The sequence below is a fragment of the Fusarium falciforme genome, chromosome 3, assembly GCF_026873545.1.
Source record: "Fusarium falciforme chromosome 3, complete sequence".
Taxonomy (NCBI): domain Eukaryota; kingdom Fungi; phylum Ascomycota; class Sordariomycetes; order Hypocreales; family Nectriaceae; genus Fusarium; species Fusarium falciforme.
Genome location: NC_070546.1, coordinates 3886765 through 3909912, shown reverse-complemented (window position 1 = coordinate 3909912; position 23148 = coordinate 3886765). Strand labels below are relative to the sequence as shown.

The 23148-nt window shown below is 53.7% G+C and overlaps 10 protein-coding genes across 10 annotated transcripts; 5 read left to right on the top strand and 5 right to left on the bottom strand.

Annotated features, from left to right (window-relative positions):
- Positions 1 to 1074: 1074 nt before the first annotated feature.
- NCS54_00445800 (F-box domain-containing protein) lies at positions 1075 to 2784 on the bottom strand (the record flags this gene model as incomplete). The annotated part of the gene is made up of 1 exon (XM_053149993.1): positions 1075 to 2784. One exon carries the CDS (start codon positions 2782 to 2784, stop codon positions 1075 to 1077), a length of 1710 nt encoding a protein of 569 aa, XP_053005968.1.
- Positions 2785 to 3226: 442 nt separating this feature from the next.
- Positions 3227 to 4380, bottom strand: NCS54_00445700 (DUF1691 domain-containing protein; the record flags this gene model as incomplete). The annotated part of the gene is made up of 2 exons (XM_053149992.1): positions 3227 to 4017; positions 4080 to 4380. The coding sequence occupies 2 exons, from the start codon at positions 4378 to 4380 to the stop codon at positions 3227 to 3229; spliced, it is 1092 nt and encodes a 363-aa protein (XP_053005967.1).
- Positions 4381 to 4877: 497 nt separating this feature from the next.
- On the top strand, positions 4878 to 5433 carry NCS54_00445600 (C2H2-type domain-containing protein; the record flags this gene model as incomplete). The annotated part of the gene is made up of 2 exons (XM_053149991.1): positions 4878 to 4886; positions 4933 to 5433. The coding sequence occupies 2 exons, from the start codon at positions 4878 to 4880 to the stop codon at positions 5431 to 5433; spliced, it is 510 nt and encodes a 169-aa protein (XP_053005966.1).
- A 100-nt stretch (positions 5434 to 5533) lies between these two features.
- NCS54_00445500 (Fungal-trans domain-containing protein) lies at positions 5534 to 8250 on the bottom strand (the record flags this gene model as incomplete). The annotated part of the gene is made up of 6 exons (XM_053149990.1): positions 5534 to 5987; positions 6046 to 6399; positions 6451 to 6782; positions 6838 to 7136; positions 7191 to 7651; positions 8231 to 8250. The coding sequence occupies 6 exons, from the start codon at positions 8248 to 8250 to the stop codon at positions 5534 to 5536; spliced, it is 1920 nt and encodes a 639-aa protein (XP_053005965.1).
- Positions 8251 to 9047: 797 nt separating this feature from the next.
- Positions 9048 to 13404, top strand: NCS54_00445400 (Hypothetical protein; the record flags this gene model as incomplete). Its single annotated transcript, XM_053149989.1, has 10 exons — positions 9048 to 9224; positions 9277 to 9464; positions 9520 to 9574; positions 9632 to 10230; positions 10289 to 10715; positions 10771 to 10926; positions 10975 to 11536; positions 11611 to 11777; positions 11836 to 12365; positions 12417 to 13404. 10 exons carry the CDS (start codon positions 9048 to 9050, stop codon positions 13402 to 13404), a joined length of 3849 nt encoding a protein of 1282 aa, XP_053005964.1.
- A 538-nt stretch (positions 13405 to 13942) lies between these two features.
- NCS54_00445300 (J domain-containing protein) lies at positions 13943 to 15336 on the bottom strand (the record flags this gene model as incomplete). The annotated part of the gene is made up of 2 exons (XM_053149988.1): positions 13943 to 14983; positions 15043 to 15336. 2 exons carry the CDS (start codon positions 15334 to 15336, stop codon positions 13943 to 13945), a joined length of 1335 nt encoding a protein of 444 aa, XP_053005963.1.
- An 829-nt stretch (positions 15337 to 16165) lies between these two features.
- On the top strand, positions 16166 to 16678 carry NCS54_00445200 (Mitochondrial zinc maintenance protein 1, mitochondrial; the record flags this gene model as incomplete). Its single annotated transcript, XM_053149987.1, has 3 exons — positions 16166 to 16232; positions 16327 to 16503; positions 16572 to 16678. 3 exons carry the CDS (start codon positions 16166 to 16168, stop codon positions 16676 to 16678), a joined length of 351 nt encoding a protein of 116 aa, XP_053005962.1.
- A 276-nt stretch (positions 16679 to 16954) lies between these two features.
- Positions 16955 to 18193, bottom strand: NCS54_00445100 (Pre-mRNA-splicing factor slt-11; the record flags this gene model as incomplete). The annotated part of the gene is made up of 2 exons (XM_053149986.1): positions 17996 to 18193; positions 16955 to 17929 (listed from the first exon to the last, which is right to left on the bottom strand). The coding sequence occupies exons 1-2, from the start codon at positions 18131 to 18133 to the stop codon at positions 16955 to 16957; spliced, it is 1113 nt and encodes a 370-aa protein (XP_053005961.1). The 5' UTR covers positions 18134 to 18193.
- Positions 18194 to 19467: 1274 nt separating this feature from the next.
- NCS54_00445000 (Sterol 24-C-methyltransferase) lies at positions 19468 to 20820 on the top strand (the record flags this gene model as incomplete). Its single annotated transcript, XM_053149985.1, has 4 exons — positions 19468 to 19683; positions 19740 to 19774; positions 19870 to 20191; positions 20245 to 20820. 4 exons carry the CDS (start codon positions 19468 to 19470, stop codon positions 20818 to 20820), a joined length of 1149 nt encoding a protein of 382 aa, XP_053005960.1.
- A 910-nt stretch (positions 20821 to 21730) lies between these two features.
- NCS54_00444900 (Pyruvate dehydrogenase E1 component subunit beta) lies at positions 21731 to 22960 on the top strand (the record flags this gene model as incomplete). The annotated part of the gene is made up of 2 exons (XM_053149984.1): positions 21731 to 22135; positions 22202 to 22960. The coding sequence occupies 2 exons, from the start codon at positions 21731 to 21733 to the stop codon at positions 22958 to 22960; spliced, it is 1164 nt and encodes a 387-aa protein (XP_053005959.1).
- Positions 22961 to 23148: the final 188 nt, after the last annotated feature.

The following is a 23148-nucleotide window of genomic DNA, read 5'->3' as shown; positions in this document are numbered from 1 at the left end:
TCTGAGAGAAAGGCAAAGATTGACAGCAAGTTGCCCATGTTTTAATACTTTATCAATCTAAACGCCAAGCTGGAGAAACCTTGATCAGCAAAACCCTTTTTCCTGAAGATTCATCTCCGTTTGTTTCGCGCGAGGGCGCTTGGCAGAGGTAAATCACCGTTGCGGGAGCTCTCAAAGTGGGAACGAGTAGACGTTTTATTTGCGGAAGAATTGATACAAGACACAGCCTGGACGGATCTGTAACAAGGAGTAAATCCGAGTGAATTCTCATTGGCCAATGGCTTGGCCCGCTTGGAAACATTGAAACGTTAGACTCTACTCGAGATCCCGAAATAATAAGCGAGTCTTGAGTTTCAAGATCTGGCCAACAGTGATGGGGCTATGGCTTGGCACGTATACGCGTGTAAAGAGGTAGGTATTCTCCGGACGACGTTCCCTGCGCCGCAACGACCGAAACGACCCGAGTTATCAGTCATCAGTGTGGATTGCTCTCATTGACTGTATGTGATACAGCTTCATCTACGGGTCTCATCCCTTCTATGGAATGCATTCCGCTAAATCGATAGAGAACAGTTGTTTCTTTCTATTGCTTTCTGTTCGTTGATTCGAGTTGTTCTCCGTGGTCCTAGAATCGGATCCGATAGTTGTTGACTGTAACCTCCTTGTAGGCAGGCTCAGCCACGGGCGCCGTGAATCGGTGGCCTTCTCCTCGAGATAATTGTAGAGTCGAAGCGGCCTTGCGACCCTCGTCTTATCGGGCTGATAACGTTTGCCACAATTACACAGTCAGTCTCATGCGATGAGATGAACATGTACCCCAAATAACGCGCTCGAGGGAGACGGTGAAATATGCGGCAAGGCTTATGGACTCAAGCTTGGCGTTGAAGCCTGCCATGGGGGCAGAGTCTTAGATTCCGAGCAAATACTTGGCATTAGATGCCGAGTTGCCGTCCTGTGGTTGGGGATGAGGTTCTGAATTTGGCTCTCCTGCCGCCTTGGCCCTCACCCTGGTCGACAGAGTAGCTGAATTGTTGGTGTCACCGCCGACGTAGCTGTCAGCCTTGGCAGTCACCATCACGTAAAGTCGTAGACCATCAAGCTCTCGCGGCCGTCCCGCGCCTCCTTGAGCACGATGACCATCTCGTCGTCAAAGCCAACCCAATTCCGACGGTCCTCCCACTCAGCTAGAACTCGCGGAGGCGTCCGCGGTGGTGGGGGACTGTCTGCGTCATCGGTTGGCTGCCTAGTCGTAGGTCGTACCTCGATGCTGTTGCCTCCGACCCTTCCCTCTAGCTCCCACACGCGAATCTCGTCGCCTCGCGTGCTGATGCTCACGGCCTTGCCCCGGGGCGTGATCTCAGCGTCCGAGATGCCCGAAGTGTGGCCCCAGAGGCGGATTGGCGGGGAAAGGGAGAGGGACGTCGCCGTTGAGGTGCAGAGGTGTAGGGCTAGCGTGTTGTCGGGGAGGGTGGCAAGGAGATACGGGTGGCTATAGCAGAGTGTCGTGAGCTTTGGGGAGAATGTGATAGGCAGCGTCGAGGCGAGGCGGGAAGTGATCTCGTCGTTGCCTGAGGGCGATGGCTTGATGAGGAGGTCCTGCACGCCAATGCACCAGCCGTCACGCACCGAGAAGGTGTAGGCGATGGAGGCGCTCACGGAGGACGACATGCGACGGATGGAGAGGGCTAGGGGGAGGTGTGTGGTGTGCGACCTGAGTGATGTGAGGAGGTAGGGAGGCGGGAGGTGCCCCTGTGTCACCTTCGGATCTTGAGGTTTCGTATGTTCGTAGGATGAGGCGCTCGTCGGGTTCGATCTGCTCGTCGAGTCGTCGCCGTCGGTATCGTCTTCCCCGCTTGTTTCTCTGTCGGCTGCCGGCCGGTTGAACGTATAAAGCGATATCAAGCCTGCGCTCGTCGCTGTGAGTACGTACGGGTGTCCGCATGCCACCGCGACAAGTTCTCCATTGCAGCTCTTCTCGTGCCGATATCGTCTCGTCAACTCTTTGCGCTTAGGATCCAGTCTCCATATTCCGAAGCCACCCTCTGCGAATCCGACCACAATGTCCACCAGGTTGCCAGAGCCACACTCGTCCACCGCCAATGATGTCGGCGCACTGTCGCTGCAGACTTCGTTCTCGTAGAGGTCGGTTTGCGCAATCGGTCGCCGTGTTCGCAGGTCCCATGCGCGCAGTCCAGATTCCGAATCGGCCGTTATCGCGATGCCCTCAACCACCTTGACCAGTGTTCTCTTTTGTCCACCACTGTCCCCTAAACCATCTCGTACGCTGACTTCTTCTACTGCGCACTTGCCTCTAGCCCAGTTGTGCCGCAGTTTGTACTGTCTCTTCCAGTCCACGCCCTCGGTTGCGTTGCTGAGCGCATCGTCTTGCCCGACGTCCACTACCCTGCCTTTCCGTCCATCCGCCCATACGGCCCGTCGCGCAGAGTACTGTAGTCTTGTTCCTCCAGCTGCACCCCCTCGAAAGCCAGGAATCCGTAAAGCTCGAGGGAGGACGAAGCGCTCGTAGTAGTGCTCCCGCCAAAGATGCGGATCGGAACAAAGGCGATAGAGACGGCGGGAGGTGGGGGAGATGGAGAGAAGCTCGGAGGAGGACAGGAAGGAGAGGATTCGTAGGAGTAGCTCGGAAGATATGTTGGTCAGTATATCGCGAGAGGGCGGGTCGTAGGCTCTAGGCGCAAGGCGAATCCGTTTCGAGGGTTGAGCTGTATCGTCGCAGAGCGGGGAGCTTCCCTCGGCGGGCGGAAGCTTTCGCTTTGGAGGCATGTCAGGCAGGTCGTCCGGCGCTGTGCAGGGCAAGCCTGCGAACAGCTAAGAAGGCCGAGTGGCGAAATTAGAAAGTCGAGCTGGGAACGTGGTGTTGCAGATGTGAGGGTTTAAGGTTGATTGGAAATGTCGGTGGCGATGGTAAGTTCGGTGGTTGACCGGAGACTACCCTGTACTCGGCGATCTGACGGGAAGCGCTGCTGATGATCGCCCACGCAAGGGATGGGACAAAGGCAAATAGACATTCGTTCATGAATGATATGTATCAATTTTAAGTTATGATCATGTCCAATTTACTCTAATCGACATATATTCTTCCTCCTCTTCTCTCCATCGTCTTGACTGTGGGTATTTCCATGATGCGCATACCGATGTTGAATCCCAAGATATCTCCGTGTAAATGACCCAAACTCCAACCCAAATGCTTCGTCAGTTTTGGTTTTTACAGTCCAACAGCTGCAAAAATCTCGTCGTACACCCTGCCAATCCAGCCTTCCGTAAGGCCTCCCTTTGCGACAACTCCTAGGCCTCCGACCGCCCATAGGGCAGCAAAAGATATCGCCACACCGTGGAGAGCGGTATATCTCCTTCTCTTCTGCGTCCTGACTTTCTTGTTTATGGTCATCGATCCGGGTCCCCAGACTGTCTTTGTCGACGGCGCCAAGCCGAGCCACTTGGCCTGCCCCCAGATCATATGACTGCATCCAACGCCAAGGAGGCCAATATAAGAGAACCAAGCAACGGCAGGGTGTCGAGCGAAACCGTGGGCGATGTAGGCCAGGCCAATATTGGAGCTGTCACCCTCGACTTGCAATGGCAAAAAGCGGTTGACAAAAACGTGGGCAGCGAAGAAGGCAGAAAAGACGTAGCCGGATATCGAAATGTTGCTCAACGCCGGCCATGGTGATGCAGATTTGGCGCTCTTGGGGTCCTCAAGCTCTGTCCTTGACCGATAGAGCGCATACATTCCCGGTGTAGCAGCGCCGTACCGCTTCATGTTCTGCGACCTCCTCAATAGACGAAGAGCAATTCCGGAGCCGACATGTGCTATCACAGGCAGGGCGACCAGGATGGGTTCGGTAAGCGAGGTCTGGTAGATCTCGCGAGTCATGAGGAGATAGGTCTCGGAACCGGCGACAGATCTCGTGATAGCGGGGATGAGGGAGACGTTGGCGAGATGAAGCGAGGTAAAGATACCCATTGCGTAGCTCGAGAACTTTTGAATCCGCATGACTGGCGTGGAGTTAGCAATGTTGTATTTACAGAGTACCGAGAGGGTAAATGAAAGAACTCACGATAGAAGATAGGACCAGGACCTGTGGCAGTACCAGATGAAGTGCTGCTTGCTAGGTTTGCGCTTGAGCTCAAGCCTGGAGCACCAGTTGAAGGAGCCTTGATTGAAACTGCACTGCCCTCCATATCGTCCGACTCCACGAGTTCATACCCATCATCGCTTCCTCGGGGCGGTGGACCGAGATCTCGGCGGCTCTCATCGGCATCTACTGGCGGCGAGTCTACCGGCGTGGGATCAAGATGTTGGAGAGGCAGGTAGCCTGCTAGCGAGTCTCGAGAATCGGGGAATTGGTCGGCGTCCATGGTGCAACCATACCCAACCGAGGAGGAGCGGGTGTTTTTGCAAGACAGAAATCAAGAAGGACAACGGACTTTGGTGGGGAGGATGGGAAGAAATGATGACGGCGCGTGGGATGGGAAGACGTCCCTTCCAGTTGGGATTAGCGCCTCAACGCCCAGAGGAAACGGGGATGCTCCCTAAACTCTGGGGCAACTTGTTCTGGAAGGCCCTGCCAGATGCCCCTGGACAGTGACGTTGAGGCGGTCCCGGGGGACCTTGGCACCTTCCGTGCGGTCAGCAACACCCGCCGAGTGTCGATTGGTTAAGTGCAGCTGGATCAAAGTTTTACCTAAAATGGATTAGCGCATAGCGTGTTCGGAGCTCATCTCATCTTCGATTCAAGCATCTGGGATCCATCACATGAACTTCACTTATTAACACTACGTCGTACAAGTTTCGCATAGATCTTTGCGCGCTCCCGGAACATCCTATCGGCTTGCCGCTTTCCGATATCTTCATCATGCCGCCAGTAAGTTCTTATTTGTCTTCTAAAGACTCCTCGTTGACGCGTTCAGCGACACCAAACCCTCCCACCAGCGCAGACCTCCTCAGCGCGTGAGGCGCAGAAGTCCTTCTATTGTCAACTGTGCTCCAAAGGATACTCCCGCATGAATGATTATGAGGCGCATCTCAGCAGCTATGACCACAGCCACAAGCAGCGCCTCAAGGACATGAAGGCCATGGTGCGTGATCCAAACGCGGGTTCACGTGCGCGCAAGGCCGAGGCCAAGGCAGACGGCCTCATCAGCATCAAACTCCCTGGTCAAGAAGGAGCCAATGGTAACAGTGGAGGTGGAGGAGGTTTTAAGAAGGGCGGCTTCAAGAAGAGTGGCTTTAAGAGCGCCTTCACCAAGGTTGAGGGCAGTGCATCAGGAACAGCAGTGGAGAAGCCCAAGCCAACTAACGTTCTTGAGCCTGCTCCGACAAACCCAGGTCTTCAGAAGAACCTGTCCGCAGAGAGCGATACCGAAGATGAAGGCTACGAAGTCTACGACCCCAGGTTCCCTACGGATTAAGCCCTGCACAAACACTTCACCAACATAAACAGATATTGACTATCGTCACGACCAGCCGAGTTGAGAGTTGAGAGCCTTCTATTTCGCTTGAACCTGCTCTTCACATTTGTCCGGGCCACTGAGGTCCGCCTATCTGGCTTATATCCTCTTCCAATAGCCCAAGCAGGTTCCGGCTTCCCGACATCCAGTCCGCCATTTGCGCAACCTGCGAGCCCTCATGGAACACTGCGTTGGGATCGTTCGCGGCATTCATGGCCTGTTGATCCACTGTGGGCATGAAACCGAGCTGGCTCAGATACACCTCGAACTCATCTCCGATGGGCACCATTGCCTGGTCCTCTTGCTGCTGCGACTTGGCTTCGACATATAGCGCTGCTACGTTGCTCATGACATGGCAGAGTCTGAATAGCTTCGTCATAGTCTCGGACGAGTCGACAGCCTCCGCAATGGATGCGGCGAACTTGTTTAACAAGTCAAGATCTTCTGCTGATAGCGTCTCGATGACATAGCAAAAGAGGACAAAGAAAGGAGCAAACGGAGTCAACACCAAGTTCCTGCAATAGTTGTCAGCCAGAACCAAAGGGAAACGAGCCGTAGTCAGTTAGAACATACCAATGGACATAAATGGTCTTGGCATTTGGGTCCTTTCGCACCATTTCCATACACGCCAGATGCGTGTGTATTGCCCGTCGCGCACTTTCGACGCATTCGTCGCAAAACCGGCTGATAGAGCCCTCTGGAGCGGGGATCGCTCGATATATGAGAGTCATGGTTGAAAGCAGCTGTACCTCGTCGCCCTTGACATGGACATCGACAAGAGGTGACGCTCCTATCTTTTCCAGCGAGGCGATGGCCAGGCCTCGGCTTTCAGTCGCTTCCGCCACCACTTGACGACATTCGGTTGCCAACATCCGGGCTCTTTCGACAATGACCGCCTGTGGTTGCGCCAATGCTGCTGGGCAAAATCTGTGTCATGTTAGTTGAAGCTTCGAGGTTTATGCGGTGGGGGCCACACACAATTGCTCATATACTCGACCCTGGAGTGTTGCAGCTTTGAGCCACATGGTGGCAATGGCCTTGGTCTCCAGACTCAGTATGCCCTCAAAGTTGAAGGTACGTGGGATATCGATATCCCAGTCCTGGATTACAGGAGCGCGGCCTAGCCGTATACCCAATGCCTTGTCTGTTGTGTAAATGTACCAGAATAAGATGCCCTTGACGCTGGATCCTTCTGGGTCGCGGGATGAGTGCTCCTTTCGGTGGAAACCGGCTGTGAGACACAGTTGGGCAGCAGCACTATTCAGATGCCAGGCCACAGACGGCCTGCATACATCAATGGCATACAGGGTCTGTCGCTTGGTCAGTATGCTCGAGACATGCTCAGCTTGCAACGCTTCAACTTACACCCAATAAAAGAGCTTGGACAGTTTCGATCTTGGCAGACATGAAGAGTGGAACCTTTGCCAGGGCAGTCTCGAGATTGACTCGACATGTATGAAGGTACGAGACGAACTCTTCCTTGACGACTTCATTATCGGTCAATGTGTGTTGCTCCAAGAACAAGTAATAGAGACCGGCATTGACGATGATGAAGGCGGAGTCGGAAAAGTCGTCGGTGGGAAAGTAGACCAAACGGCAAAGGTTGGAAAAGTCACTGATGCCCACAAAATAGCAGACAAAGGTGAAGAGGCCCGGTGGAGATGCTGGATTGATGCGTCAGCAGAAGGGATTATGTTAGGAGAGGCTGGCGGGAGTACCTCTGATGCGTTTGAGAAGAGAGACTACAACGTCCATTGGTGGCATCCGAAGCTGGACTAGGCCACCCTGTGGAATCGGCTGTTGGAGAGGGAAGCGAGGACCATGGCTGATGGACTGGCGGTTCTGAAGCTCTGCTAACTGCCTCAAGTTGGTGAGAGCCTCCCACATCTTGGGGCTGACATCTTGCAAAGAGGTTCGCTCAACGGCGTGCTCAAGGAACTCGCTGGCAAAGTTGGTCTGTTGGGCAATGACCGAGTCACCACCAAATGCGGATTCGTCATCAGAGCTTTCGAAGCCCACAGTGGAGGCGGTAGTTGTACCAGGCTGCGCAGAGGACTGCTGAGGAGTTACAGGGAATTGGATGTTGCTTGCGGGGGTGGAAACGGGCCGCTGTGCTAGATCACGGAGGATAGTCTCGATGCTGCCGAGACGAGTCTCGATCTGGTCGATCTTGCGTTCACTACAGGGCACCCAGGCCTCAGGTCAGCAACTGGTATTATCTGGTTGGTCCTGGTACGCGTATGGGGTGACGTTTCGTGGGGTATAAAATCATGGGTGTAGATATGGATGGGTGGAGGAGGTATGGGGGGGACCAACTATTGGGACGAGATCAGGACTCGTTGCCGAGGCTCTTTGGGTCTCTGGCCAACGCCTGTAGATGTACAGGATCGCTTGGCGATGCGGCAGTTGGAGCAAGGCCAGTCTTTATCGCAGCGGATCTATTACATGCAGCCTGTGTTATTCCATCTGCTCGTGTGATCTACGCTGCCTCTCTAACGAAGCAGCAGATAGACTTGACATGTCTAGGTAATGCTCACCTTTCTCATACGACATTGATCACACTGTTTACCCCATCGAGGATACAGTCAGCATTGATTCATAAGAGTAACTGTTTGTTCCCCACGAGTGTCGTCGTGTGGCTGCACGTCTCCCCATTTACACGAGCAAGGCCGCTTGCATGTACATCAGCACAGGGAGCATAGGGCACACCGTCGACATGAGGCCCAGCAAGACTTTTTGGCTAAAATCAATGACTTACCGCTCGTCTTCCAGTGTCATCGGGACCCGCGGGCCCGGCTGTCGAGCCAACCTTGGACTGATCCATACGTTTGATATGCACCAAACTTCAGGCTGTTTAGAAAGGAGGGGTTGTCACAAGCCAAAGGACGGGTGGATTTTTGCTTCAAAGAGTTTCTGGGGGAGAAATGCCCTGGCTTTTCAATGAACCATTCAACATAAAAGCAGGATCTATGAATGCTGACGACGCAGAAAGCTTGAGACTACTTAATCCAAGGATGAATTCGAGGAGCGGTCGGGCGCCGCGGAGACCGAACCGGGGGCGTTGATGCTCCGGAGAGTGAAAGGTGTGGCTGAAAGCTCCGATCCATGTGGCGATCGCTTTAGTTTGGGTGGCAGGTGTGGCTGTCTGTCATCTTGATTCGATCCGAAGGGAAGGGAATGAATCTCCGGCTCCTGCTCTGAGACGTCATGTCACGTTATGCCTGTTCTCTTTCATATTCCGAACAAATCATCCCTGCTGCAACTTTGTTTCATGGGCCCGTTATGATGCCCTTCTTAAACGACGAATACGTACGCTCATCTAGGACTCGGAGTCGTTGAATTTGGCTCAGCGGCTGAAAGGACCGCGCCTGGAAATTACAGTTGCTTTTTCGCTTGGCACCCCCGTGGGCCGAGAAATGTGATGATGCATCGACTTTATTGGCTGTACCGTATTCCCCGGGTTTTGCGGACTGCGATGCCAAGAAGCAAGCTTATTTTAAAACAATGACCTTGCTTTCTGCTGCCCTTGGCTTTTCTGCTCTTTTCAGTTTCTGGCTGCCTGTTCGGTTGTGGTGATGATGGCTGAGCAGCAGAAGAACGAGGTGCAGGAGGCCCGGCCGGGTGACTCTACCTGTGGTTCTACCGGTCAGCAGCAAGAGACGAGTATGGCTGTCAAGGCTGACGGTGATGGCGATAAGGGAGTAAAAGATACCAAAGACCAAAACAAGGATACGAGCTTCAAGTATTACTTGGTAAGTCTTTGCGTGTTTGGCTGCTGGGTTTAAAGTGCTGACCACCTGTTAGCGCATCTTCACTTACAACGATCGATTCGGATGGATCCTCAACTCGATCGCCTTTATTGCCATGATCTGCGCGGGAACGCTGCTGCCAATCATGGATATTGTCTTTGGCAAGTTTATCAACGTCTTCAACGATTTCGTGTCCGGAGAACTGTCTCCTGCGGGTTATCGAAAGGAGATTGCCAAGTACAGGTACGAGGCGACTCTCATTCGTTCTTCAAGACATGTTAATAACTGACAATCCCAGTCTATACTTTGTGTATCTGTTCATTGGGAGGTTTGTCTTGACCTACATATGGACAGTAAGTGCTTCGCCTTATCACTATGCGAATCCCTCTGACTAGAGCACTCTACTGTAGATACTCGTCTCCATCGCCGCCATTAAAACTACAAAGGCCTTGCGCGTCGACTTTGTCAAGAGCACACTCCGTCAAGAGGTTGCCTTCTTTGATTCTCCTGCCTCGTCTGTGCCTGGACAAATCACAACCAATGGCAACCTGATCAACCAGGGCATCTCTGAGAAACTCGGTCTGACCATTGCGGGCATGTCAACCTTTGTCACGGCCTTCATTGTCGCCTTTGCAGTGCAGTGGAAGCTGACTCTGATTGTCATCGCCATCGTCCCTGTCAACATTATCGTCACAATTGCTGCAGTCGTTGTCGACATTGGCTACGAGTACACCATGTTTGACATTTATTCGAGGTCGAGTTCCTTGGCCGAAGAGGCTTTCTCGACTATTCGTACCGCTCATGCTTTCTGGGCCTTTCCCAAGTTGTCGAAACGGTTCACGTCAATCCTCGAAGAAGCAAGGAGAGTCGGCCGCAAGAAGTCGCTGGTCTACGTCATTCTTTTCCCAACCGAGTTCTTCTGCATCTTCTCTGGTTACGGCTTGGCATTCTGGCAGGGAATGAGGATGTACTCGAATGGAGAGATTACCGAGCCTGGAACGGTTGTAACGTGAGTTCTGACTGCGCTTTCCACTTCGACATATCTGCTTACAGGCCCTGATATACAGCGTCATCTTTGCGGTCCTTGTCGCTGCTACGGCCCTGACTCAGATCGCCCCTCAGACAGTGGCTCTCTCGAAGGCAACAGCTGCTGCGCAAGAGATGTTCCAGATGATCGACCGAAAATCACAGATCGACGCCCTATCTCAGGAAGGAGACCAGATCGCCGACTTCAAAGGCGACATTCAGTTCCGTGGTGTCCGTTTTGCGTACCCTTCTCGGTCTGATGTGACGATCCTTCATGGCTTGGACCTCGATATCCCTGCAGACAAGACTACCGCCCTCGTTGGTGCCAGCGGATCAGGGAAGAGCACAATTTTTGGCCTATTGGAGAGATGGTACATGCCAAGTGATGGCTCAATCACCCTTGATGGTCACCCGATTGAGGGTTTGAACCTGCAATGGCTGAGGACCAATATCAGGATGGTGCAACAGGTATGGGCCCCAGTATCAAGGGAGAAAGAGGCATTGTACTAACAGTGTCTACTAGGAACCAACTCTGTTCAGTGGGACAATCTACCAGAATGTCGTGGATGGTCTCACAGGCACGAACATGGCTGACCTACCAGAAGACCAGAAGCGCACAATGGTCATTGAGGCTTGTCAGTCGGCCTACGCCCATGACTTCATTGAGACTTTGCCCAATGTCAGTAGCGACACATCGTCTCGAGGACCACTACTAACTCTGAGATAGGGTTACGATACTTGGATTGGTGAGCGAGGTGCATCTTTGTCCGGCGGACAGAAGCAGCGTGTGGTCATTGCTCGAAGCATCATTTCCAACCCCAAGGTGTTGATGCTCGACGAGGCCACTAGTGCCCTCGACCCAAACGCGGAAAAGATTGTGCAGCAGGCCTTGAACAATGTTGCGAAAGGTCGAACCATGATTGTCATTGCTCACAGACTCTCTACGATTAGAGACGCCGACAATATCATCGTCATGGCCAAGGGTGATACTATTGAGCAAGGCTCGCACAAGGAACTTATTGAAATGGGCGGAACCTACTCACGCCTTGTTCGTCTACAAGATCTTGGTAAAGGTGCCTCATCAGAGGAAGATGACGAGACGGAAAAGGATGAGCCTGTTGCTGGCCTCGACCCGGTTCTATCTCGTGCTTCAGCACATGCAACAGCCGATATCACCAACAAGGATGAGATCAACTATGGACTTTTAAAGGGTCTCGCATTGGTGGTGAAAGAGCAGAGATCCATGTGGATTCATGGATTCATCCTGGTAATAGTTGCATTGTTCGGAGGTAAGTTGAACCTCCCCCCCCCCCCCTTTTTTTTTTTTTTGCTGAATGGTGTAAACTAACTCGAGCCATCCCAGGCGCTACTTATCCTTCATTGGCTATTCTCTTTTCGAGAACCATGTCGGCATTTGAGACGAAAGACGTTAGCAAGGCCAACTTCTTCTCCCTCATGTTCTTTGTCGTTGCTCTTGGAAATCTCGTTGTTTACGCAGCCGCTGGTTGGGTCAGCAATGAAGTTGGTCAAGTAAGTCTTCTTTTCGCCCGAGCTGACGGTGAAATATTAAAACTGACTGAACTTCTAGCACATCATGGCAGTTTACCGTGGAGAGCTCTTTGACAACACCCTTCGACAAGACATGACCTTCTTCGACGACCCCAACCGTGGAACTGGGGCTCTCGTCTCAAGGTTGGCAGCTGAGCCTACGAACCTCCAGGAACTATTGTCGATCAATGTGGCGCTTATTCTGATCAACTGTGTCACCGTCATATCCAGCGCTGTCCTCGCCATTGCATACGGTTGGAAGCTCGGTCTTGTCCTAACACTAGGTGCCCTGCCAGTCCTCGTTGGCTCGGGATACGTGCGGATTCGTCTCGAGTACAAGTTCGACGACGATACAGCTGATCGGTTTGCAAAGAGTAGTAGCTTGGCTTCAGAAGCCGTGCTTGGTATTCGAACTGTCTCGTCGCTGGCGCTGGAGCGGGCTATTATCGAGAGATATAGTGGTGCTCTTGAGGGACTTGCGAGAGAGGCCATTGGTAGCTTGGGATGGAAGATGCTCTTCTACGCCTTTAGTCAGTCGGCTTCTTTCTTGGCTATGGCTCTGGGTTTTTGGTAAGCAATTTGTTATTCCCTTGCAAAGAATAGGTTGCTGACAGCCAATAGGTACGGCGGACGTCTTGTCTCAACAGGCGAATACTCGACCGACCAGTTCTACGTCATCTTCATCGCCGTCATCTTCTCCGGAGAAGCCGCTGCTATGCTTTTCCAGTACAGCACAAGTGTTACCAAGGCGCGAACCTCGATCAACTACATCTTTCAACTCCGGCGCCAGAAGATCCTTTACGACAACGACGACAACGGCCCTGATGCTTCTGTTAGCGAGAAAGGGGGTTCTGAAAAGGGGCTGGAAGTTTCTTGTGAGGAGATTGACTTTGCCTACCCTCGCCGTCCCAAGCTGCAGGTCCTCAGGGGGATTGATATTGGTATCGAGTCTGGCAAGATGGTAGCCCTCGTCGGTGCTTCTGGTTGTGGCAAATCGACCATGATTGCGTTGCTTGAGCGATTCTACGACCCTAAGTCAGGTTTGATCCGTGCAGATGGCCAAGATATCAAGACCAAGGATCGACGTCTCCATCGTCGAGACATTGCCCTCGTCCAGCAAGAACCGGTTCTGTATCAAGGTTCTATCCGGGAAAATATCTCTTTGGGCATCGAGGAAGGTGTACCTTCAGACGAAGACATCATTTCAGCCTGCAGGCAAGCCAACGTCTACGACTTTGTCTCTTCTCTCCCCGAAGGTCTACACACACCATGTGGAAACCAAGGTCTCTCCCTTTCTGGCGGACAACGTCAACGCATCGCTATAGCACGAGCCCTTATCCGCAAGCCACGCCTCCTTCTTTTAGATGAGGCGACGAGTGCGTTAGACACGGAGTCGGAGAAGGTGGTCAAGGAGGCGTTGGATCGGGCAGCAGAGGGGAGGACAACGGTTGCTGTTGCTCATCGGTTGAGCACGATCAGGGATGCTGATGTGATAGCCGTCTTTTCTGGCGGGAGGGTTGTTGAAAGGGGAAAGCATGAGGAGTTGGTGGCGAAGAAGGGAATTTACTATGAGATGGTGTTGGGACAGTCTTTGGATAGAGAGGCATAGGGTCACGGGGAGATTCAAGGGGTTATGGTCTGTAGAACAAGGGGCACAGGCACACAGTTGTTATCAGGGTCAGGGCGTTTGGTCATTTTGGACATTCTGGGGATACCTATTCTACTCTGCTCTTGGGCTTATCTCTGCTCTGGCGTTTGGTTGGGGGATATGGTTCTCTACTCTTTACTGTACATGAACTCATGGAGTTGCACCTCCTCTCAGGAAATCAAGAACACTTCTGGCTGAACACATGGAACTTGTATCAACGGCATGGTCTCTCCACGGTTGGCATATGACTGTTCGGGAGGCTCTGAAGAAGGAATTTGCAAGAGGTACGCTGCCACAATAATAACAAGGTCGTCACACAATATTCCACACAAGTGTTACCATAGATTCAAGAATGGGGTTTGAAAGGGGTAACGTAGTTGGATAGCATTTTGAGCATATCCAACTCGTCGTATTTAATCTAGGAGCCATATCATCATATCTATTTTATCTAGAAACCGTCATATCCTGACATACACAATGTACCAACGTTATCTCGCCTTTAAGCCAGGACCTTGATATCACCGTCCTTGAGCTTGCCGGCCTCAACCAGCCTCTTGACCTCTCCGCTCCACACGCTCTTGATCTCGTCAGCGACCTTGAGACCGTTGAGCTTGCCAGCCAGAGCAGCGATCTCATCAGGATCGATCTTGCCCTGGATAGTCTCGACGTCGCCCAGGACGTTGTCGATGTCGGCGGGGCTGGGCTCGCCGGCGGCAAAGTAGTTGGCGTCCTTGACGGAGCCCTTGAGCACACGCTTGTTCTTCTTGACAGCGTTCTTGGCAGCCTCCTTGGCCTTCTTAGCAGTCTCGCGGTCAGCCTTGGCCGCGACCTCAGCCTCCTTAGCGGCCTTCTCCGCTGCCTCCTTGGCGGCCTGGGCATCCTCCTTAGCCTTCTTCTCAGCGGCCTCGCGTTCGAGACGCTTCTTGTTCTTGGCGGCGTTGGCCTCCTGTCGGAAGCGCTTGATACGCTCGTCACCGGCTGAGGCATCGTCGAGCAGCTTGCGAAGACGGGCGTTGTCCTCGGCCTTCTTCTTCTTGCGCGAGTTGGCGTTCTTTCGCTCCATGTGACGCTTCTGGTCACGGTTCTCGTTGTCGTCGGGGACATCCTCGTCGAGGTACTCGAAAGTTCTCCAGCTGTCAAAGTTGTACCAGAAGTTGTAGAAATCCTCGACCTGCTCCTTGGTGGCGTTGGAGTCGCCAAAGGTGGGAACGGGGTGTGTCTTGGAGAAGCGGGCCTCGGACTTGAAGACCTTGCTCCAGAGCTTGTAGTAGTCGCCCTTCTGGAGCTGCTTCTTGGTGGGGGGCTCGACGTCGGCCTCCTCGTCGACCGAGTCGAACTGGCGGCGCTTGACAGGGTCGAGAAGGACATCGGTGGCCTTCTGGATACACTTGAAGAACTGGTCGTCGTCCTCGCCGCCGTGGGCAGCCTTCTTATCGGGGTGGTGCTTGAGGACCTTCTTGCGGTGGGCCTTCTTGATCTGGTCCTCGGTGGCCTTGTAGCGGTACTTGGAGAGGCCGAGAATCTTGTAGTGGTCCTGGGTCTGTAGAGGGTGTTAGTGGGACTCCGAACAACAGATAGACAGAGATGAAAATCACAAACCTTCCAGTCCTTGGCCTCGCGCTGAAGCATCATGGGGTCCTCGGGCTCGCTCTCGTCACTCTCATCGCCGTCCTCGACTTTCTTGGCGCTTTCCTGGGCCTGGATGCGGTCATCCTCGGAAAAGGTGCGCTTGTGGCGGGCTCGGCGGGCGTGGGCGAGGAAGTGAGGGCCAACGGGCTCGATGCTGCGCTGAGTGGCCTCGGATAGCTGGCCGATGGCCTTGAAGTCCTTCTCTGCGCTCCATCCGCTAGGGAGGGCGGGGAGGGGAAGTGTCACGGTAGCCACGGAAGCCATGGTGTGTGATTTGGTGGCTGTTGTTGGTGATAAAGAGGAAGAGAAAATTCCCGATTTTTTTGGTGACCTTTTTTTTTTTCTCTCTAGGCGCACATGTCGAATTCCCCCACCATGAATGGTTTGGTGGGGTGAGGGGCACGCCTCTTCAGTGGGAACAGCACTAAATTGAGAGTGGTTATAGCGGGCACACCCGGGTCGAGGAAAAAGAGAGACGTTTTGACAAACCCTTTAGCTTGTCCTCCTCTAAAGATAACAGACAGAATATAATAAGAATAGTCAAAGAAGCTCTAAAGCTTTACCTTTGTGATAATATAGCTTTAGCTAATTATTATATTTGAGGGGAGCTGGTGTCTCATTCATTTCTCGACTCGCATGGGGCGTCATGTCTCCTCCCTGCTGTGTTATAGCGTTATCAGATGCCAGCACGAGACACCAGAACGGCTGCACTTAGTTCAGTCAATAACGAGTATTCACCTTATAGCCTAACTATAAGCTAAATAAGAGATAGAAATAAGAAATAACATCATAAATCTTTGAATATTTTATTTATTATATTTGGGGGCCTTTTTTTGCGTTAGAAACCAGAGACCATTGATTCAATAAATATCTTAGGTTTTTTAAGACTGCGTGGCTAGTCCAGGGATCCGGAATTACGCTGACCAACCAAAGCCGTGGAACTCCACGCCTCGGGACAAATGGATGGCTTCTTTTTTCTCTTCCGATTTATCGCCGCCTTCAACTCGATTTTTGAGCCGACAACGACAAGTCACGACAAACCTCTCACTCGTTCAGATAGAGCCATTGTTCAGTCCTTGTTTAAATAGTCATCATGGCAACCGTCCCTGCCCTCAATGCTTACCGACACCTGATGCGCGCGGCGCGGATCGCCTTCCAAGGTACGCAAGGCTTCATGACAGTACCTCTGCCTCTTTGGCCTGCACTCATGAAGTCGACTATTTCTCAATGATACTAACAATTCTCTTCATACAGGTGACACCCATATTCTCTCGGCCGCACAGCTCCAGATCCGCAACGAGTTCCGCCAAAAGGCCTCGATCGATGCCTCCGGTGCCACGGCCGCCATCCAGCACGCCGAGGAGGTAGCCAAGGTTCTTCGCGAGAACGTGGTGCAGGGCAAGAAGACAGAGGAGGGCAAGGATACATACAGTAAGTCGGATACAGTGCAGCCTTGCACCTGTCATGGGCGGAGGTCATGATGCTAACAATGGCCTCAGAGCTACGGATACACGAGCACACGGAGCGAGGAGACAACGAGTCTATCCTTACGGCTGGAAAGGGCAACACGACGGGAGGTGGCTGCTGCGGTGGCGGTGGTCGATAAGAATAAGAGGAGTGTCTCCAATTGTACAATCTTGTAACATTACTGTCATGATACCCTCAAGAATAATGCCCAAAATGATCATCATCTCTCTATCTCTTTTTGAATCGAATTGAATCGGAACCTTCATCTTCTTGTGTCCCCTATTTCACCATGTGCAGTTGTCCGTTTCGCTAATGAAGCCCGCCCTTCCATTGTGTCCGTTTTCCAAAACGCCAAACACCGAAAACATACAACTCTACCCTTCAACCGCTGGCAACACAGGCGTGTACTCGTTTCTTAGTCTCCGGTCAGAGAGGCATATGCGGGCGTATCAGATGCTCCAGGGGGCGCTGCCACTGGTGCAGGCAACGCGGCTGGCCTGGTTCCAGCGCCTCTGCCACCCTCGATCACCCGCTGGCCCTGACCTCCCGCCTGACGCTGCTTGGCATCCTTCAACATCTGAGCTCTCTGCTCCTTGTCCATAGTGCCAATGGCCTTGGGCTGTCCCCATCGTACTCTTAGTGGGCATCCCGCAACAACGGCTCGTCCCTGGCAGGCTTCCGCCGCCTTCTCTGCCGCCTCCCGAGTCTCGTAGTTGACAAACGCGCAATGTGACATGTGCGAGCACACCAAGCTCTTGATCTTTCCATGGACCTTGAAGAAGTCCCGCAGCTTGTACTCGGGCAGGTCGTCTTCGATACCGGTCACGAAGAGTGACATGATGTTCTTGTCGGCAGGGGGCTGCCAATCGCGCGGGCTCGGGGGCAGCTGGGCAGCGCTGGGGAAGACCTGGCGACCCTTAACGCTAGTCTTTGCTCCTGCGGCAATGGCCGCCTTTGTATCTCGTGTTCGAATCGGTCCAGGTCCGCCGACGCCAGCGCCGACAGCTGCGTTTCCACCCTTTGAACCCTCGCCAGCATCCTCAATAGTCTTGCCCTTTCGGAAGTATGGTTTGCTGTTGGCGAGTCGGCGCAGCAGCTCGCGCGCCTTCTCGTCCGTCTTCTCGTACTCTTCTGTTCCAGCCTTGCCCTCCTCGATGAGCTTCTCATTGTTCTGGGCAAAGTATTCTCGGTTGATATCGGACTGCGGACCCGGGGCGACCATCTTGAGGGCGGCATCTCGTACGACGATTGGAAGACCGAACGAAAGATCGAGCATGCAGCATTGGCAGCAGTTCTTGAGTCGCGCGCAGGTCAGGCAGATGTTTGTCCTCTTCTTACGGCCATGGGCGCGGGTGGCGCTCCATGCAAAGACGGTAAAGGGTCTGGTACACTGGTTCAAGATGAGTTAACATTGTCTCTACGCGAAAACGCGAGAAAATAATATGGTCTTACTTACCAACTTGCATTCCGCACCGTAATCTTCCTTGATCATCTTGACGTAGGGATTCTCAGGCAGACACGTCTCGCAGACGGACGGGAAGTCGGTCGACTCCCATCCTGAGCGGTTGAGGTCCTGCTTGATCTGAGGCGGCATCGCGAATAGGTGGAGTGATGAAAGCGCAAAGGCGGCCGGGTGATTATCGTGATGGGGCGCCGGGGTTCTTTTGGAGTTGCGGCGCGCAGGGCAGGACTTGAGAAATTCAGTCACCCGCCACCTTATGTAAGCGTAACAATGACCTCAGGCATGCAGCTGCAGACCCGGAGTTGGCCGCCATTGGGCTGAGGGGCGCTTACCTTATCGATAAGTCTCGGCATTTCACCCTAATGCCCGGAAAAGGAAGCAGCAACGGCAGCCCAACTGGACCTTGTTTCCGATGAATTGGCTCATTCAACCTCATTTCTTAATAATAATTTTTGTCCATCTCCGTGCCATCTCCGGAGTTGTATTCTGAACCAGGGTAACGGAGAGACAAACCGTTTGGGACGGAGAGTATCGGATAGATACGTGATCCAAGGTGCAGACATCATCTTCTAGTTACTCCAGACGGATCATACCTTGTAGATCCGGAGTTGGACTACGTTGGCACTCAAGTGGATATATCCGACCAGTTGCTAGATTAGATGTCAGGTACGAAAACGAGCCCAGGAGACATTGATCAACACGACGCAACTCGTCATAAAAGGAGTTTCATCGTGAGGGTGTCAAGCATAAGTGAATCTCATCTATCATAACCGGGAACCATCGCCACGATCCATCGTCAATCTTGCTTGGCGAGTTGATGCCGAGATGTTGTCCAAGTAAACGCGCAGTCGTCTTTTTCGTTTAAGGCACTCAGCGCTTTCGTATTCGTATCGTGGGTCTCTCGCAAATTGGCACAGCCCGATTTGCTCCTTAACAACTGCAAACTGCACTCTCACCGCCCAGAGCCCCCGGAACCAAGCGACTCGGGTGCCGGGGTGGCTGCCCTCCAGTGGGTGCGACGCCGAATCAGCGACCCTGCTTCGCACCGGAAGCATGTGCAAGCTCTGCTCTTGCCCGCCAAAACGCTGAAGTCGTGTGGGGATGTATCACAGGCACGCAGGTGCCTCGAGTGCGATGCAGTTGCCCAGACCCAAAAAACGCCCCCGACACCCCAAGCGATAGACAGGGGCTCTAATCCACATCTGGTATAGCGCCCGGTTGCTGTTCAATTCGCGATTGAGATTGGATGCAGATGAATGGCCCAGTTCAGGGGAGGGCCCTGAAATTTGTCGACATTGCCGTCGCTGCGTTGCCCGTCGACGTTTAAAACCAACGCTGTTCCCTTTCTCAACTTTAAGCTCTTTCAATTGATTGACTTTTGATCGCCCTCTCAACCCTTTTAATCTTTCTCTTGCTTGCCGGCTGTTGTTTTTCCCTCCCTTTCAACCTTCTCCCTCACATTCAACATGGTTGCTTCATCGACCGCCTCCAACCTCGAGCGCGAGGACCACAAGCGCGATGCCGAGTTCAACAAGGCCATGCACGGCTCCTCTGCTCAGGCTCGAGGTGGTGTCGCTGCCATGTTCCGAAAGGGCGGTTCTGCTAAGCAGGCCGCTGTCGACGAGTACTTTAAGCACTGGGACAACAAGCCCGCTGAGAACGAGACTGCTGAGGAGCGCGCTGTATGAAACCACTCTGCCCCTCTCTCCTGAATGGCGGGGACTAACATAACACTCAGGCCCGTACCGCTGAGTACGCCACCTTGACACGACAGTAAGTGATGCCCATTGTTTCCTCTGTCTCTCTTTCGCGGCGTCATTCTAGCCCGCCTCCTCCCACGCCACTTTGTGCTAACATGTGGCCGACAGCTACTACAACCTCGCGACCGACCTATACGAGTACGGCTGGGGCCAGTCCTTCCACTTCTGCCGATACTCCCTTGGCGAGCCTTTCTACCAGGCCATCGCCCGTCATGAGCACTACCTCGCCCACCACATCGGCATCAAGGAAGGTATGAAGGTCCTTGATGTCGGCTGCGGTGTTGGTGGCCCCGCTCGCGAGATCGCCAAGTTCACTGGCGCTCACATCACCGGCCTGAACAACAACGACTACCAGATCGAGCGTGCCACCCACTACGCCTTCAAGGAGGGTCTGTCCAACCAGCTCACCTTTGTCAAGGGAGACTTCATGGTATGCAGTTCCTGGACGTCTCTTGAGACCAGCATTGGCTAACTCACTCGCAGCAAATGTCTTTCCCTGACAACAGCTTCGATGCCGTCTACGCTATCGAGGCTACTGTCCACGCCCCTACCCTCAAGGGGATCTACAGCGAGATCTTCCGTGTCCTCAAGCCCGGTGGTGTCTTTGGTGTTTACGAGTGGCTCATGACCGACGACTACGACAACGACAACCTCCATCACCGTGAGATCCGACTGGGTATCGAGCAGGGTGATGGTATCTCCAACATGTGCAAGATCTCTGAGGGTATTGCCGCCATCCACGACTCCGGCTTTGAGATGCTGCACCACGAGGATCTGGCAGACCGCCCTGACCCCCTCCCCTGGTACTGGCCTCTGGCTGGTGAGCTCCGCTACATCCAGTCCGTTGGCGATGTCTTCACCATTGTCCGCATGACCACCTGGGGCCGAACTATTGCCCACGGCCTGGCTGGTCTCCTCGAGACTCTGCGACTCGCTCCCCCCGGCACCAAGAAGACTGCCGACAGTCTCGCCCTGGCTGCTGACTGCCTTGTCGCCGGTGCCAAGGAGCACCTCTTCACCCCCATGTACCTCATGGTGGCCCGCAAGCCTGCTGCGTAAAGTGATGGGCTCCAAAACAAAATTCAAGAGAAAACACAATTGTGAGGGTAGAAAAAGCAGCAAACCATGCTGGCTGATGATGCATTCATGAAGGGGGCCGGCCTCAGATATAAAGGGATTGAGAAAGGCAGAGGAGTTGGGGGCATTACTGGTATTTAATAATAATATTCCAATGTTAAACATCACATGATATCTATCCTAGTGTCATGATCGTGAGTGTCTACGAGAATTGGATCATGCCCACTTCCACAACCACGAAGATGATCAGGAACCCAACATCGGTGTCTCATTTCTCCGGCCCTGACCGTTTTCTGTTGCCCTTTGGTTTGGTTTTGTTTGTGGTGAGTGGGGATGGTCCCCCAAAATTCCCCTGGATCCCCCCAACAGACTGGTTGACGGGGTCGCCAAGGGAGCCTTCTGAACTGTGATAGGCCCCTCGCCGATAACAGTGCTGCGATTCTACTGATAGGGGGGCGCACGTTTGGTGGCTCAAAGGCGTTGTAGGGCGGGGACCACAGAGGGATAAAGCTGCCCCGAGCTAACGGAGGTTTTGCTCGGGGAATCCTGCGGGCGGGTACCTCGTCTGCCACCAGAATTTCGTGAGGACCCGGGTACCTCGCAGTTCCGGTACGATACGTACCGACCGGCCCCAAAAAAAAACTGGAAGCTGGCCAGCAAAGAGTGTCGTTCGGTGAAATTCCCTCTCTCAACCCGACGTTGTTCACCTCGCACCACCACCCTCAAGCTCATCACCATCCTCAATTCCCACGTCCACGTCGACGACCCGGGAAACCAAGAGAAGTTTGGCATCTGCAGCTTCTTGATCTTGAAGTTTCCATCCTCCGACTTCCGTCGACCGCCCTCCGTCCCCACGACTCCCCGGGTCAATTGACAGTCCACCATCTTCATCATGTCTCGCATCCTCCGACCTGCAGCTCGCCTAGCTGCCTCGACTCGGGCTCTTCGCGCTCCTGCCACTACCTCGTTCGCCCAGTCCGCCGCCGCGCGCGCTGCTCTCGCCAGGCCCGTCCTCTTCGGCTCTGCCCAGACCCGATCTTACGCTGAGGGCTCCGCCTCCGGTGTCAAGGAGGTCACCGTCCGAGATGCGCTCAATGAGGCTCTTGCTGAGGAGCTCGAGTCCAACCCCAAGGTCTTCGTCCTGGGCGAGGAGGTCGCCCAGTACAATGGTGCTTACAAGGTGACCAAGGGTCTTCTGGACCGCTTCGGTGACAAGCGTGTCATTGACACTCCCATCACCGAGTCTGGCTTCTGTGGTCTTGCTGTTGGTGCCGCTCTCAGCGGTCTTCACCCTGTGGTGAGTAGCTTTTGCCTATCGTCTATACTCCAATCGCATGACTGACCAATGTTTGCCGTCATATAGTGCGAGTTCATGACCTTCAACTTCGCCATGCAAGCCATCGATCAGATCATCAACTCCGCCGCTAAGACCCTCTACATGTCCGGTGGCATCCAGCCCTGCAACATCACCTTCCGTGGCCCCAACGGCTTCGCTGCTGGTGTCGGTGCTCAGCACTCCCAGGACTACTCCGCCTGGTACGGTAGCATTCCCGGCCTCAAGGTCGTCTCTCCCTGGAGCGCCGAGGATGCCAAGGGTCTTCTCAAGGCCGCTATCCGCGACCCCAACCCCGTCGTCGTTCTCGAGAACGAGTTGATGTACGGCCAGTCCTTCCCCATGTCCGAGGCTGCCCAGAAGGACGACTTCGTCATCCCCTTCGGCAAGGCCAAGATTGAGCGCTCTGGCAAGGACCTGACCATCGTCTCCCTGTCCCGCACTGTCGGCCAGTCCCTCGTCGCCGCCGAGAACCTCAAGAAGAAGTACGGTGTCGACGTTGAGGTCATCAACCTGCGATCCGTTAAGCCTCTCGACGTTGAGACCATCATCCAGTCCGTCAAGAAGACACACCGTCTCCTGTCTGTCGAGTCCGGCTTCCCCGCCTTCGGTGTCGGTTCCGAGATCCTTGCTCTGACCATGGAGTACGCTTTCGACTACCTTGACGCCCCCGCCCAGCGAGTCACTGGTTCCGAGGTCCCTACTCCTTATGCTCAGAAGCTCGAGGAGATGGCCTTCCCCACTGAGCAGCTGATCGAGGACTACGCTGCCAAGCTGCTGCGACTGTAAAAAGGAGAATAAGAGACGGGACGGGAACCGGTTCGGCCATGTGCGCATTCGTCCCTTGACGGCGCCCGTGCTCATGTGACGAGTGAGGTAGAGGGTAGGAAGCGCTGAGCGTCATCCCTTCAAGGGATTAAGGCGCTGGATGGGAGGGCTGGTTCAAACTGGCGTAACTGTTGGACGCTTCTTGATAG